Source organism: Vicia villosa, unplaced genomic scaffold (assembly GCF_029867415.1).
Source record: "Vicia villosa cultivar HV-30 ecotype Madison, WI unplaced genomic scaffold, Vvil1.0 ctg.000108F_1_1, whole genome shotgun sequence".
In the NCBI taxonomy this organism is placed as follows: domain Eukaryota; kingdom Viridiplantae; phylum Streptophyta; class Magnoliopsida; order Fabales; family Fabaceae; genus Vicia; species Vicia villosa.
Genome location: NW_026705019.1, coordinates 1,389,355 through 1,405,652, shown reverse-complemented (window position 1 = coordinate 1,405,652; position 16,298 = coordinate 1,389,355). Strand labels below are relative to the sequence as shown.

At 37.3% G+C, this 16,298-nt stretch overlaps 1 protein-coding gene across 1 annotated transcript; it reads left to right on the top strand.

Annotated features, from left to right (window-relative positions):
- The first annotated feature begins 2,606 nt into the window (after positions 1-2,606).
- On the top strand, positions 2,607-16,158 carry LOC131624220 (uncharacterized). The gene is made up of 17 exons (XM_058895179.1): positions 2,607-5,729; positions 8,965-9,036; positions 9,124-9,169; positions 9,302-9,357; positions 9,570-9,649; positions 11,897-11,951; positions 12,031-12,102; positions 12,190-12,235; positions 12,368-12,429; positions 12,518-12,578; positions 12,664-12,725; positions 12,828-12,923; positions 15,221-15,292; positions 15,380-15,424; positions 15,512-15,619; positions 15,835-15,915; positions 16,018-16,158. The coding sequence occupies exons 1-17, from the start codon at positions 2,607-2,609 to the stop codon at positions 16,156-16,158; spliced, it is 4,278 nt and encodes a 1,425-aa protein (XP_058751162.1).
- The last annotated feature ends 140 nt before the right edge of the window (positions 16,159-16,298 follow it).

Genomic DNA, 16,298 nt, shown 5'->3' with positions numbered 1-16,298 from the left:
CATGGAATCTAACACAAGAGAGTGGCAGGACGTAGGGAGGAAGAAAGGGAAGCCCGGTTCTGTTTCTCGCCCCTCTAGATGGGATATTTGGAAGAATAACGGAAGCGCTGTGCATGGAGGTGTTAAATGCACGTTCTTCGTCACTGACTTCGGAGTTCGTTGGAGAGCCAAGGACCTCTTCTTCGAATTCAAAGAGTTAGGAGAGATCGAAGAGATAGTCATTCCTCCGAAGCTTGATTGGAGGGGACACAGATTCTGCTTCGTGAGATTCGTGGGTGTTACTGATGAGAGGAAGTTGGAGATTAAGCTTGATAACATTCTGCTTGAAGGGAGGAAGATTAGTGCAAACCTTTCAAAGTTCAAAAGAAAGCCTACTGTGTTGAAGGTTAATCCTGGTGTTGGTCTTAGGATGCCGGGGGGTAATCTCATGGGAGGGAATTCGAAGACTGCACATGGTGGAATCAACAACGTAGGCATCACCTCTTCTAAGAGCTTTGCGGATACTGTCAAAGGTTGCTCCTCAGGTGTTCAAACTGCCGGCAAGGAGGCTTGTAAAGCATTCTTCTTTAAGTCGGAGGAGACAGATTTGAAGAAGTTCGAGAAGGCTAAGGTTGGAGTTGTTAGAAAGCCGGGTCTCGCTTTCGGTGTGAGAAAAAGTCTGGTGGAGGAAGGTTTATTCTCCATTCGTGCAACTCCCCTAGGGCCGAATCTCTGTTTGCTCGAGGAGTTGGTCCCCGGTGATCTGGAGGTGTTGCTGAAGGAAGGTGAAGTTTGGGTTGGAAGGTGGTTTAAGGAAATAAGGGAATGGAGGCCAACGGACGTAGAATGTTTCAGAGCTACCTGGTTATCTGTGTTTGGCATTCCTAGTCATGTATTGAACGCTAGATTCATCGAGGCACTTATTACTGATATCGGTTTTGTAGCAAACTGGGATTTCTTAGATTCTGTCCCAAGCAGGCTTGATGTTATCTCCTTCTGGTGTTTACTAATTCTAAGGATATTATCAGAAACAAGGTGAAGGTGTGTTTGGACGGCTCTTGGTCAAAACTGCTCATAATAGAAGAATCAACGAATAAGGTGGATAGGGACGATGCATCCTCAGGAGTTGAAAGTCTTTATGGTGATTCCGAGATGCACTCTTGGTCGTCGGAAAGTAGCTTTGCACCGGTGGCGGCCGAGAAGATGAAAAGGTCTTTCTGTGGCACGACCTCTCAAACGACGGCAAAGGATGATGGTGACTCTTCCTTCTTTCCAACCGAGGTTATGAAAGGGACAGGGGTTTGCAGGGGGAGTGCAGCGTGCATTAATTGCAATTGCATGGTTTTGGAAAAATTTGTTTTGAAAAGTTCATCTATTAGCTGTTCAGATAGCTTTTCACCCCTTTCTCCTAAAAAGGTGGAACGCCCCACTGAAGACAAACTTGGTCTTTGTGCTACGGATGAGGTGGCAAAGTTTGTGGGACCGGGTGGCTTTTTGATCAATAGTTCTAATAGTTTTGGTAAAGAGGATTTTAATTTCACGGGTATGAAAAATGGAAATGGGCCTATTATCTCTCCTAGGCCAAACTCAGTTAGCAATCTAAAGCCTGAAGAAATTGCAACGTATTCGTCTCTCAAACTAAAGGGGCCTCCGTGTTTGGTTAGGAGAGAACAAGTTTCAGTGGAGGGTCAAGCTGCAGCACTTTCCTTTGACGAACAGTGCAAAAAAATATCCAACTCCAAAGCGGTGAGGAAGAAGATTAGAGAAACGATGAATTTGGGCGCCAAGGTTGATAATTTCGTTTTCCCGGTGGGTAATCGGACTTGTCTGTACCATGAGCCACCGCGTTGTTCTTCAGGTTTGTTGCAGTCTTCTCCTAATATCAATCTTTTGTCTGGAGGGGTCCCTCTGTTGTGTGAGTCTGTCGCTCATTCGGATATTAGAAACTGCAATGCTAGGATTGTTAATGGGGAGCTGGGTAACATTTCTGAAGGGATGTGGAAATCTATGTCAATTCTGGGTTTATCTGTTGTGGGGAAGAAGTGCGACCCAGTTGTTAGATTAAAGGAATTGGAGCAGAAGGATGGAGGCATTTCTGCTTTTAAGGGGGCTGCTAGTAGGTATCCATGATCTTGGTTTCCTACAATATTAGAGGTGGGGGGAGCAGCATAAAGAGAAAGAGGGTCGGTTACCTTATTAGAAACATAGGAGCTGATGTGTGTTTCATACAGGAATCCAAGCTGAGGAAGGTGGAGGTAGGGTCTATTAAGGAGTTGTGGGGTGACGATATGGTGGATTGGTCTTCATCGGACGCAGTAGGAGCTTCGGGAGGCATCATTATAATGTGGAGAAAGGATTTTTTTAATCCGCTATTCAGTTTTAGGGGGGAGGGTTTCTTGGGTTTGTGTGTGAATTTGGATGGCAGTTTAGTTTATTTGGTGAATGTGTATGCGGCTTGCGATGCTTCTTCTTGAAGAAGGACTTGGCGTCACATTATCGAGGCTAAAACAACAATATTCCAGGTGCATGGTGTGTGGGGGGATTTCAATTCCATCTCTCATATCGAAGAAAGGATAGGGACCTCTTCAAGGAACCATAGGAGTGAGATAAATCTTTTTAGGAGTTTCATGGAGGATATGGAGTTGGTGGATCCACCAACTATCGGCGGAAAGTTTACTTGGTTTAATAGCAACGGAAAAGCCATGAGTAGAATTGACAGGATCTTGCTTTCGAAAAGTCTAATGGTGGATTGGAAAGTGGGAGCTCAAGTCATAGGAGGGAGAGATTTGTCCGATCACGCCCCTATATGGATAAAGGACAATAGGAAAGACTGGGGGCCTAAACCTTTCAAGTTCAACAATAATTGGTTGAGATATAAAGATTTTAATAACTTTGTGGAGAAGGAGTGGAGTACTATTAAAGTGAAAGGGAGAGGCGATTTTTGCTTGGTGGAAAAGTTGAAAGTGTTGAAAGGAAGGCTTTCTTGGTGGAATAAAGTGGTGTACGGATGGATAGATCTTAAAATCAACAACGCTAGCAAGGAGATCCACGATTTAGATAACGAGTTTGTTTTTTTTGCAGGTAACGTACCGGATGATGTGGTCCAAAAAAGGGCCAAAGAGGTGGAAGTCTTTTGGGAGAATCTCAACAAGAAGGAAGGTTTGCTTCGGCTAAAATCTAGGCAAACTTGGTTGTTGGAAGGGGATAGCAATTCTCGATTCTTCCATAGATCGTTGAGATGTAGGAAGGGGAGGAACTCTTTGTGTTCCCTAGAGTCCGATAGGGGGAGATTGGACGATGTGGACAACATTAAAAGTTGCGTTTTCGATAATTTTTGCGGTTTCTTCAAAGAGGGAGTGGGAGAGAGACCGGTTCCCCTTGATCTAGGTACCGGCAAGTTGTCCACTATGGATAGGGAGTTGTTGGAAGCTCCGTTCCTTGAGACGGAGGTGAAGGAGGCTATATGGGCGTGTGATGGGAATAAGAGTCCGGGGCCGAATGGTTTCACGTTGGAGTTCTTCAAGTCTTTTTGGAGCTTGCTTAAGGAAGACTTAATGAGATTCTTCTTGGATTTCCACTCCAAAGGAAAGTTAGTGAAGTCCATCAAATCTTCTTTTATTGCTCTTATACCAAAATCAAACAATCCCCAAGACTTAAGCGAGTACCGCCCCATTTGCTTGGTCGGGAGTCTCTATAAGATTGTCTCTAAAGTGATGGCCGCTAGATTAAAGTTGGTGATCGGTAATTTGGTGTCCCCTAACCAAACCGCTTTTGTGCCAGGAAGAAACATGATGGACGGCGTGGTGTTGGTGAACGAAATAATTGATTGGTCTAGAAGATTCAAGAAGAGTTGTTTTTTCCTAAAGATGGATTTTGAAAAGGCCTGCGATTCCGTTTCTTGGGACTATCTTAGACTTGTGTTAAGGTCCATGGGATTCGGGGAGAAGTGGCAATTGTGGATGGAAGCTTGTGTGTTCGATAGCTTTATGTCCGTGCTTGTGAATGGTATCCCTTCTAAAGAATTTCTGGTCCATAAGGGATTGAGACAAGGTGATCCTATCTCCCCGTTTCTCTTTGTTTTAGCCATGGAAGGTCTAACGGCTCTTGTAAGGAAATCGGCGATTATGGGGGACTATCATCCGTTTAAGTTTGGGGAAGAGGAGTGTGTGGATATTCTACAATTCATGGACGATACCATTATCATCGGAGAGCCTACTAGCGACAACCTTTGGAGTTTGAAAGTTGTGTTAAGAGGTTTCGAATTGGTATCGGGTTTGAAAATCAACTTCTCTAAAAGTAACGTGTATGGGGTTAATGTAGGAGAGTGGTTCTTGAATACAGCTACTCACTTCCTTGGTTGTAAAAGGGGAGAGATCCCCTTCACTTTCCTTGGAATAAGCGTGGGTGACAATCATAGTAGGAGGAAAGTTTGGACGAGAGTTGTGAACAAAATCAAAAGTAGACTCTCTTTGTGGAAAAGGAAATTCATCTCCGTCGGAGGTAGAGTGACGCTTATCAATGCGGTCCTTAATGCTATTCCCACATTCTTATTATCTTTCTACAAAGCTCTGGGTGTGGTCTTGAAGGAAATTAGAGGGATCATTAGTAAGTTTCTTTGGGGAGGCAACAAGAATTCTAGGTGTATCCATTGGGTCGATTGGAAAAAGGTTTGCAAACCAAAGGACAAAGGAGGCCTCGGTATTAGAGACGTCGGTGAAATCAACAACGCTCTTCTCCTTAAGTGGAAGTGGAGAATACTTACGGAGGATAGTGCAATTTGGCGTAAATTCTTGGAGGCAAGATATGGCGTTCCAAAGTTGAAGGTGCAAGGTTATGTCGAAGGAGGACGGAAACATAAAGAATCTAAGTGGTGGAGGGACATTCTAGCAAACGACATACAGTCGGGGTTAGGGGACGAGGGCTTCCCGTGTCATATTTGTTGCATTGCGGACAACGGAAAGAATGTTTTATTTTGGACTAGCAAGTGGTGGGGGGACAATTCCTTCCAAGTGTTATTTCCGGATTTGTTCACTGTATCCACAAATACTTTTGTCACTGTTTTTGCTGCTGTTAATAGGCTGGATGGTGATGCTGTTTGGTGCCCGATCGTCATTTTTGGATCGGAGGAAAAGGCTCTCTTAGTCACTTCCAGCACTGAGTTGGGTGCTCAGTGGCAGCAGCTCATTTCGCTGCTGGCGTCTGTCCGGTTCAGCAATAGCACTGAGGACAGTTTCGAATGGATTCCAAATCTAGACGGGCTGTTTTCGGTGGCCTCAGTGGCGTGCTTGACTGCTGCGCGGAAGAACAATGCATGGCAGCCTGAAGTGATTGAAAGGTTGAAGATTGTGTGGAGTTTGTCGTTCCCTTTAAGGATTCAAATTTTTGCGTGGAGATTCTTTACTTCAAGGATTCCCACTATTGATGCATTGATTTATAGAGGAGTGGATAATATCTCTAGCTTGTCGTGTGTTTTTTGCGGGAATGAACCAGAATCATTGTCCCATATTTTCTTTTCCTGTAATGTTTCACTGAAAGCGTGGGAGAAGATCTATGGGTGGCTAGGGGAAGATGTTTTGTTCAACTTTGAAGAGTTCATGTCGTTTGATGCAATCCAAGAGAAGACGAAGGGGGTTGCCTCCAAGTCGAAGATCAATTCGATTTGGATGGCTTTGATTTGGAGTGTTTGGATAATGCGCAATTCCATTATCTTCGATCAAGCATCCTACTGTTTTGATACGGTGGTCTACAATGTTATGTTTTTTTCGTGGAGTTGGCTATCTAGATCTCATTTGAAGTATCCCTCCTCTTCTTTTTACGAGTGGTACAAGCTACCAATTAATTGTTTTCCGGATTAGTAATGTGTTCGATTGGAGTTTTTTTGGTGGTCGGGCAATGCTTTCATTTGGTAGGGAGACATCTTTAGCTCTGTTGATTGCTGTTTGTTGATTATCGGCGTCGTGTGGATGAGGTTGAATTTTTCCGGATTCACCTAAGTCTGTTGTTTTTCTCCTGCTGGAGTCTTGTTCCCGCTGCGGTGTTTTTCCAGAGTTCTCTTTCGCTGTTGTTGATTTGGTCTGGAGAGAGCAGTTCTGTAGCGTTCAGAGGCAGCTGCTTGTCTTTGTTTTATCGCCGCGGTCGTTCAACTGTGTTGGCTGCCAGTTGGTACAGTCTTCTTGTGGTTGGGGTGCTGTTGGTTAGAGGGAGTTTTTTGGTGCTTTCTTTTGCTCCCTGTTCGCTAAGTGCAGCATAGTTATTCTTTTGCTTTTGCAGTTTTTAGGCTTGTTCTTGTATTGCATCTTGTGGCTCCAGTTGGTTTGGACGCGCGAGTCTCGTCTATTGTAATCGGGCGGAGTATCCCTTATACTCCCATTAATATATCATTGCCTATTTTAAAAAAAAAAACTTTACTCACGCTCCTTATTTAAATGTATATATTTAAATCCATTTAAATGTACTTTCTCTTGTTTCAATTATGCTTCATCTATCTTTATTTTTCTTTATCTTCAAAACGACACACAACTAATTTAAACAAATTTGTGTGACTTAGTAAAATATATAATATTGATTAGTCGGCAATGTAATTATTTTATTTGATTAATATATATGTATGTTTTTTTAAATAATATATTTTAAACCATTTAATTATTAGTGCAAGGTTAAAACCCGCTAAATATTGCACTATGGGTCGGGTCAGATCCCGCTCAATATGTCCAACCTTACAATACTTAAACCAACCTAGTAGGTTTTCTGACTCATTTCATTTGTAATGTTAGATCCATTTTTCTCCTTAGCGGCCGTTTTCTCTCGTGTCATGAACCCTAGTTTTATTCTCATCTATTTCATTGTATTGTTTTCTCCCTTGTCATGAATCCTGGTTTTATTCCCGTCTATTTCAGTGATTTCTCTCATCTCATGAATCCTGGTTTTATTCTTGTCTACATTGTTTTTTCTCATGTCATGAATCCTAGTTTTATTCTCGTCTACTTCAGTGTTTCAGTATTCGGATTACCCTCCTCTTATCATGCTCTCTACTTTTTTTCTCCCGATTTGAGTTCTATAAGTTCTCGATCTGAGTTCTACTCTGCTTTTAGATCCGAAATGTGAAACTTTCAAATCCGGAGATGGACCATCAAATTTCCGACCCCGAGCTGAGATCTGGCTTGAATCTTTCCGATTTTTATTTCAATTTGTACATTTTTTGTCGTTTCTGCTTTTAATATATATATATATATATATATGGGAGCATATCAAGTGAGAGTATTTTTAAATAAGAGATGAGAGGAAGAAATATCAACCATTAGATTCATCAAGAGAGAGAAATTAAAAGCCTCATTAATGTAGTAACATTCTCTTTCTTGATGAATCCAATGGTTGATATTTCTTCCTCTCATCTCTCATTTAAAAATGCTCTCACTTGATATGCTCCCACAAATATATATATATATATATATATATATATATATATATATATATATATATATATATATATATAAATTCAATTTGGAAATGGGCACTATGCAGGCGCGTGATATATGACCATCCATGCAGGCGCGTGAGTTTGTAGTTCTCCTTTCCCATGCAGGTATCACTCGTACTGCTAATTTTAAAAACGTAGGTTCCTCCAATCTTTCCGCCTTCTAAGGATCACACAAACTTTCTAACTTATACTCTACACACATACTCACACTCATAGACCTTTCTTAGACTTATTGAACTTAATCATCTCGTTTCTAGAACTTTCGGAGATACATTGAACTTAACTGTCTCGTTTTAAGGGGTATAAAACTGAACTCTGTTGCGTGTGAAGGGGTATAAAACTGAACTCTGTTTTAGCTTTGAAAAGTTCAAGAATTGTAAGTACGGAGAGGTGTGTGCTTTTGCGCAGGGCAATAAAGAATTGAGGGAATAGGAGGTGAAAGTGAAAGGTGAAGAGTTGAGGGCTAGGATACAAGGAAAAGGGAAGGGAAAGAACAAAGGAAAAGCGAAGTGGAGGAGCTGAAGAGTTGAGGGCTAGGATACAAGGAAAAGGGAAGGGAAAGAACAAAGGAAAAGCGAAGTGGAGGAGCTGAGGGAAAGAACAAAGGAAAAGCGAAGTGGAGAAGCTGAGGGAAAAGGGTTGTTGTTTTGTTAGAGTTTTAAATGATTTTTTTGTAACTTTTTTGACATTGGAATTGTTGTTTAATTGTTGTCTTGTTCTGATACATCTGTTATTTCATTTTTTGTAAAGAAGACTTCATTGACTCAAAATTCACTGTTATTTCATTTTTTGTAAAGAAGACTTCATTGACTCAAAATTCAAAGTGTCTCCTATTTCATTTTCTGTTCACCAGGCAAATCTGTTTAGTATTCTTTCTATTTTAGTGTAGGAGCTGAGGGAAAAGGTTGTTGTTTTGTTAGAGTTTTAAATGATTTTTTTTTGTAATTTTTTTGACATTGGAATTGTTGTTTAATTGTTGTCTTGTTCTGATACATCTGTTATTTCATTTTTTGTAAAGAAGACTTCATTGACTCAAAATTCACTTTTATTTCATTTTTTGTAAAGAAGACTTCATTGACTCAAAATTCAATGTGTCTCCTATTTCATTTTATGTTCACCAGGAAAATCTATTGAGTGTTCTTTCTGTTTTAGTGTAGGAGCTGAGGGAAAAGGGTTGTTGTTTTGTTAGAGTTTTAAATGATTTTTTTGTAATTTTTTTGACATTGGAATTGTTGTTTAATTGTTATCTTATTCTGATACATCTGTTATATTCATATGTTTACTACTATTATCTTATATTCACATTAATCTACTCAACCGTCTTTCTCCAATAAACACATTAATCGCTCTCTTTCCATCTTTTTCCAACAATAGTGCAACAATCGCTCTCTTTCCATCTCTTTCCAGCAATAGTGCAATAGTGAAAATGGTTAGTGTTCGGTGTGATTCGTTTCTTCTAGGGTTTAATCCTTTGATTTATGTACCTAAGAAATATATTTTGTTTTTAGGATTCCCCTGATTCAAGATCAAGCCGTGGTAGAACTTCCGTTGTTCCTTTTACCTACTTTTCACGCAAAATGGTACCTTTTATTGTTTCTTACTATTCAAATCTAAATTATTTTTTTGTTCTGCGAAATTATTTATTTATGTAACTGTGTTTGTATTAGCCTTGCGGAGACGGTGTTGGTGGTTCTGGATCTTTACCAGAAAAGGGTCCATTTTTATTTTTACTTTTTTTATTATGTTAGATTTTCCAAGAACCATCAGAAAATGTAATTTTTATTTTTTGATGATTTTAGATTCTGTTTTTACTTGTGAATTTATTTTTGATTGTTTTTGTACTAGAAGGTGGAGAAGGTGTTGGTGGTGATGGATCTTTTCAAGAACCATCAGAAAAGGATGTAGTTTGATCATACTATTTATTGCTGTTTTAATTTTTTGATGATATTAGATTATGTTTTTGTTCTGCGAATTCATTTATGTTAGATGTTTATTGTATTTTGGTCACATTGTATTGATTTTTTTGATGATGTTAGATGTTTTTCATGTGAGATTTTTTTATTTATTGATTATGAAAGATATATTTACTGTTTGTATGTTATGTTTGTTTTAGTCTGGTGGTGAATACAAAGTTTTACCTAGTTCATCAACTGAGTATAGGTTGTTTTCGGAAGTAGTTCGCAGTGGAAAATGGTATGTCTATTTATATTACTTGTTTCAAAGTTGTTTAACTGTTATATATTATGTTGATGTAATTTGCTGTTGAAATGGTTCTAACTGCAGTATATTATGTAGGCATCTCCTCCCAAATCCCCTCCTTCTACTCTCCCACCCCTCCTTCTCTCCCAACTCCTCCTTCTGAAGCACAATTGGTATGACCTGATTAATTGTTTTGATATTCCAATAATTTGCATTTGAAATGGTTCTAACTGCAATTTTATTTCTTCAGAACAAAAGATAATTTAAGACTCAGCCGTGTCTGCTTTTCAAGCAACGGAAATGTGACTTTGGAAAAGGATGCTTCTATGCCCACGGGAACCATGAGTTGCGTGTGAAGGGGTATAAAACTGAACTCTGTTTTAGCTTTGAAAAGTTCAAGAATTGTAAGTACGGAGAGGTGTGTGCTTTTGCGTAGGGCAATAAAGAATTGAGGGAATAGGAGGTGAAAGTAAAAGGTGAAGTATTGAGGGCTAGGATACAAGGAAAAGGGAAGGGAAAGAACAAAGGAAAAGCAAAGTGGAGGGGCTGAAGAGTTAAGGGCTAGGATACAAGGAAAAGGGAAGGGAAAGAACAAAGGAAAAGCGAAGTGGAGGAGCTGAGGGAAAGAACAAAGGAAAAGCGAAGTGGAGGAGCTGAGGGAAAGAACAAAGGAAAAGCGAAGTGGAGGTGCTGAGGGAAAAGGGTTGTTGTTTTGTTAGAGTTTTAAATGATTTTTATGTAATTCTTTTGACATTGGAATTGTTGTTTAATTGTTGTCTTATTCTGATACATCTGTTATTTCATTTTTTGTAAAGAAGACTTCATTGACTCAAAATTCACTGTTATTTCATTTTTTGTAAAGAAGACGTCATTGACTCAAAATTCAAAGTGTCTCCTATTTCATTTTCTGTTCACCATGCAAATCTGTTTAGTATTCTTTCTGTTTTAGTGTTGGAGCTGAGGGAAAAGGGTTGTTGTTTCGTTAGTGTTTTAAATGATTTTTTTGTAATTTTTTTGACATTGGAATTGTTGTTTAATTGTTGACTTGTTCTGATACATCTGTTATTTCATTTTTTGTAAAGAAGACTTCATTGAATCAAAATTCACTGTTATTTCATTTTTTTGTAAAGAAGACTTCTTTGACTCAAAATTCAAAGTGTCTCCTATTTCATTTTCTGTTCACCAGGCAAATCTTTTTAGTATTCTTTCTGTTTTAGTGTAGGAGCTGAGGGAAAAGGGTTGTTGTTTTGTTAGAGTTTTAAATGTTTTTTTTGTAATTTTTTTGACATTGGAATTGTTGTTTATTTGTTGTCTTGTTCTTATACATCTGCTATTTCATTTTCTGTAAAGAAGACTTCATTGACTAAAAATTCACTGGTATTTCATTTTTTGTAAAGAAGACTTCATTGACTCAAAATTCAAAGTGTCTCCTATTTCATTTTCTGTTCACCAGGCAAATCTGTTCAGTATTCTTTCTGTTTTAGTGTAGGAGCTGAGGGAAAAGGGTTGTTGTTTTGTTAGAGTTTTAAATGATTTTTTTGTAATTTTTTTGACATTGGAATTGTTGTTTAATTGTTGTCTTGTTCTGATACATCTGTTATTTCATTTTTTGTAAAGATGACTTCATTGACTCAAAATTCACTGTTATTTCATTTTTTGTAAAGAAGACTTCATTGACTCAAAATTCAAAGTGTCTCCTATTTCATTTTCTGTTCACCAGGCAAATCTGTTTAGTATTCTTTCTATTTTAGTGTAGGAGCTGAGGGAAAAGGGTTGTTGTTTTGTTAGAGTTTTAAATGATTTTTTTGTAATTGTTTTGACATTGGAATTGTTGTTTAATTGTTGTCTTGTTCTGATACATCTGTTATTTCATTTTTTTGTAAAGAAGACTTCGTTGACTCAAAATTCACTTTTATTTCATTTTTTGTAAAGAAGACTTCATTGACTCAAAATTCAAAGTGTCTCCTATTTCATTTTATGTTCACCAGGCAAATCTATTTAGTCTTCTTTCTGTTTTAGTGTAGGAGCTGAGGGAAAAGGGTTGTTGTTTTGTTAGAGTTTTAAATGATTTTTTTGTAATTTTTTTGACATTGGAATTGTTGTTTAATTGTTGTCTTGTTCTGATACATCTGTTATATTCATATGTTTACTACTATTATCTTATATTCACATTAATTTACTCAACCGTCTTTCTCCTATAAACACATTAATCGCTCTCTTTCCATCTCTTTCCAACAACAGTGCAACAATCGCTCTCTTTCCATCTCTTTCCAACAACATTGCAATAGTGAAAATGGTTAGTGTTCAGTGTGATTCGATTCTTCTAGGGTTTAATCCTTTGATTTATGTACCTAAGAAATATATTTTGTTTTAAGGATTCCCCTGATTCAAGATCAAGCCGTGGTAGAACTTCTGTTGTTCCTTTTACCTACTTTTCAAGCAAAATGGTACCTTTTATTGTTTCTTACTATTCAAATCTAAATTCTTTTTTTGTTCCGCGAAATTATTTATTTATGTAACTGTGTTTGTATTAGCCTTGCGGAGACGGTGTTGGTGGTTCTGGATCTTTACCAGAAAAGGGTCCGTTTTTGTTTTTATTTTTTTGATTATGTTAGATTTTCCAAGAACCATCAGAAAATGTAGTTTTTATTTTTTGATGATTTTAGATTCTGTTTTTACATGTGAATTTATTTTTGATTGTTTTTGTACTAGAAGGTGGAGAAGGTGGAGAAGGTGTTGGTGGTGATGGATCTTTTCATGAACCATCAGAAAAGGTTGTAGTTTGATCATACTATTTATTGCTGTTTTAATTTTTTGATGATATTAGATTATGTTTTTGTTCTGCGAATTCATTTATGTTAGATGTTTATTGTATTTTGGTCACATTGTATTGATTTTTTTGATGATGTTAGATGTTTTTCATGTGAGATTTTTTTATTTATTGATTACGAAAGAAATATTTAATGTTTGTATGTTATGTTTGTTTTTGTATGGTGGTGAATACAAAGTTTTACCTAGTTCATCAACTGAGTATAGGTTGTTTTCGGAAGTAGTTCGCAGTGGAAAAATGGTATGTCTATTTATATTACTTGTTTCAAAGTTGTTTAACTGTTATATATTATGTTAATGTAATTTGCTGTTGAAATGGTTCTAACTGCAGTATATTATGTAGGCATCTCCTCCCAAATCCCCTCCTTCTACTCCCCCACCCCCTCCTTCTCTCCCAACCCCTTCTTCTCTCCCAACTCCTCCTTCTGAAGCACAATTGGTATGACCTGATTAATTGTTTTGATATTCCAATAATTTGCATTTGAAATGGTTCTAACTGCAATTTTTGTATTTCTTCAGAACAAAAGAAAGTTTAAGACTCAACCGTGTCTGCTTTTCAAGCAACGGAAATGTGACTTTGGAAAAGGATGCTTCTATGCCCACGGGAACCATGAGTTGCGTGTGAAGGGGTATAAAACTGAACTCTGTTTTAGCTTTGAAAAGTTCAAGAATTGTAAGTACGGAGAGGTGTGTGCTTTTGCGCAGGGCAATAAAGAATTGAGGGAATAGGAGGTGAAAGTGAAAGGTGAAGAGTTGAGGGCTAGGATACAAGGAAAAGGGAAGGGAAAGAACAAAGGAAAAGCGAAGTGGAGGAGCTGAAGAGTTGGGGGATAGGATACAAGGAAAAGGGAAGGGAAAGAACAAAGGAAAAGCGAAGTGGAGGAGCTGAGGGAAAGAACAAAGGAAAAGCGAAGTGGAGGAGCTGAGGGAAAAGGATTGTTGTTTTGTTAGAGTTTTAAATGATTTTTTTGTAATTTTTTTGACATTGGAATTGTTGTTTAATTGTTGCCTTGTTCTGATACATCTGTTATTTCATTTTTTGTAAAGAAGACTTCATTGACTCAAAATTCACTATTATTTCATTTTTTGTAAAGAAGACTTCATTGACTCAAAATTCAAAGTGTCTCCTATTTCATTTTCTGTTCACCAAGCAAATCTGTTTAGTATTCTTTCTGTTTTAGTGTAGGAGCTGAGGGAAAAGGGATGTTGTTTTGTTAGAGTTTTAAATGATTTTTTTGTAATTTTTTTGACATTGGAATTGTTGTTTAATTGTTGTCTTGTTCTGATACATCTGTTATTTCATTTTTTGTAAAGAAGACTTCATTGACTCAAAATTCACTTTTATTTCATTTTTTGTAAACAAGACTTCATTGACTCAAAATTCAAAGTGTCTCCTATTTCATTTTCTGTTCACCAGGCAAATCTGTTTAGTATTCTTTCTATTTTAGTGTAGGAGCTGAGGGAAAAGGGTTGTTGTTTCGTTAGAGTTTTAAATGATTTTTTTGTAATTTTTTTGACATTGGAATTGTTGTTTAATTGTTGTCTTGTTCTGATACATCTGTTATTTCATTTTTTGTAAAGAAGACTTCATTGACTCAAAATTCACTGTTATTTCATTTTTTGTAAAGAAGACTTCATTGACTCAAAATTCACTTTTATTTCATTTTTTGTAAAGAAGACTTCAGTGACTCAAAATTCAAAGTGTCTCCTATTTCATTTTATGTTCACCAGGCAAATCTATTTAGTATTCTTTCTGTTTTAGTGTAGGACCTGAGGGAAAAGGGTTGTTGTTTTGTTTGAGTTTTAAATGATTTTTTTGTAATTTTTTTGACATTGGAATTTAGGGATGTCAATGGGGCGGGGCGGGGACGGGGGAGACATTCCCATCACAATCCCCGCCATTGAATCTATTCCCCATCCCCACTTCGTATCCCCGCTTCGGGGGGATTTTGTCCCCCATCCCCGTCCCCGCGGGTCCCCACGGATCCCCACGGTTCATGCGGAGATCTATAAACATGATTTTTTTATATATAATTTTAAATTAAAAGCTTCAAAAACTAACCAATAAATATATTGTTTTTACAATATTTAATCTATAATATCGAACAAAATTTTCAAACTAAAAAAAAATGAAAAAATCATTTATATCACTCTTTTATTAACAATACATATATATTTTAAATTTGTGCATAAGATTAATTATATAAAATGTCAAATAAACTTACATAATAATTTAAAATTATATATAAATTAAGGACATTATGCTATTTTATTCGGGACGGGGACTCCACGGGGCGGAGGATATTTACGCCACCCCCGTCCCCGAAGTGCCTTCGGGGAGACTTTGATCCCCATCCCCATCCCCGCGGGGGGAAAATTCCCCATCTTTGGGGCCCCAAACGGAGAATCCCCACGGAGATCCCCGCTAACGGAGGCAAGTTGACATCCCTATTGGAATTGTTGTTTAATTGTTGTCTTGTTCTGATACATTTGTTATATTCATATGTTTACTACTATTATCTTATATTCACATTAATCAACTCAACCGTCTTTCTCCTATAAACACATTAATCGCTCTCTTTCCATCTCTTTCCAACAACAGTGCAACAATCGCTCTCTTTCCATCTCTTTCCAACAACTGTGCAATAGTGAAAATGGTTAGTGTTCGGTGTGATTCGATTCTTCTAGGGTTTAATCCTTTGATTTATGTACCTAAGAAATATATTTTGTTTTTAGGATTCCCCTGATTCAAGATCAAGCCGTGGTAGAACTTCCGTTGTTCCTTTTACCTACTTTTCACGCAAAATGGTACCTTTTATTGTTTCTTACTATTCAAATCTAAATTCTTTTTTTGTTCTGCGAAATTATTTATTTATGTAATTGTGTTTGTATTAGCCTTGCGGATACGGTGTTGGTGGTTCTGGATCTTTACCAAAAAAGGTTCCATTTTTGTTTTTATTTTTTTGATTATGTTAGATTTTCCAAGAACCATCAGAAAATGTAGTTTTTATTTTTTGATGATTTTAGATTCTGTTTTTACATGTGAATTTATTTTTGATTGTTTTTGTACTAGAAGGTGGAGAAGGTGGAGAAGGTGTTGGTGGTGATGGATCTTTTCAAGAACCATCAGAAAAGGTTGTAGTTTGATCATACTATTTATTGCTGTTTTAATTTTTTGATGATATTAGATTATGTTTTTGTTCTGCGAATTCATTTATGTTAGATGTTTATTGTATTTTGGTCACATTGTATTGATTTTTTTGATGATGTTAGATGTTTTTCATGTGAGATTTTTTTATTTATTGATTATGAAAGATATATTTACTGTCTGTATGTTATGTTTGTTTTAGTATGGTGGTGAATACAAAGTTTTACCTAGTTCATCAACTGAGTATATGTTGTTTTCGGAAGTAGTTCGCAGTGGAAAAATGGTATGTCTATTTATATTACTTGTTTCAAAGTTGTTTAACTGTTATATATTATGTTGATGTAATTTGCTGTTGAAATGGTTCTAACTGCAGTATATTATGTAGGCATCTCCTCCCAAATCCCCTCCTGCTACTCTCCCACCCCTCCTTCTCTCCCAACCCCTTCTTCTCTCCCAACTCCTCCTTCTGAAGCACCATTGGTATGACCTGATTAATTGTTTTGATATTCCAATAATTTACATTTGAAATGGTTCTAACTGCAATTTTTGTATTTCTTCAGAACAAAAGAAAATTTAAGACTCAGCCGTGTCTGCTTTTCAAGCAACGGAAATGTGACTTTGGAAAAGGATGCTTCTATGCCCACGGGAACCATGAGTTGCGTGTGA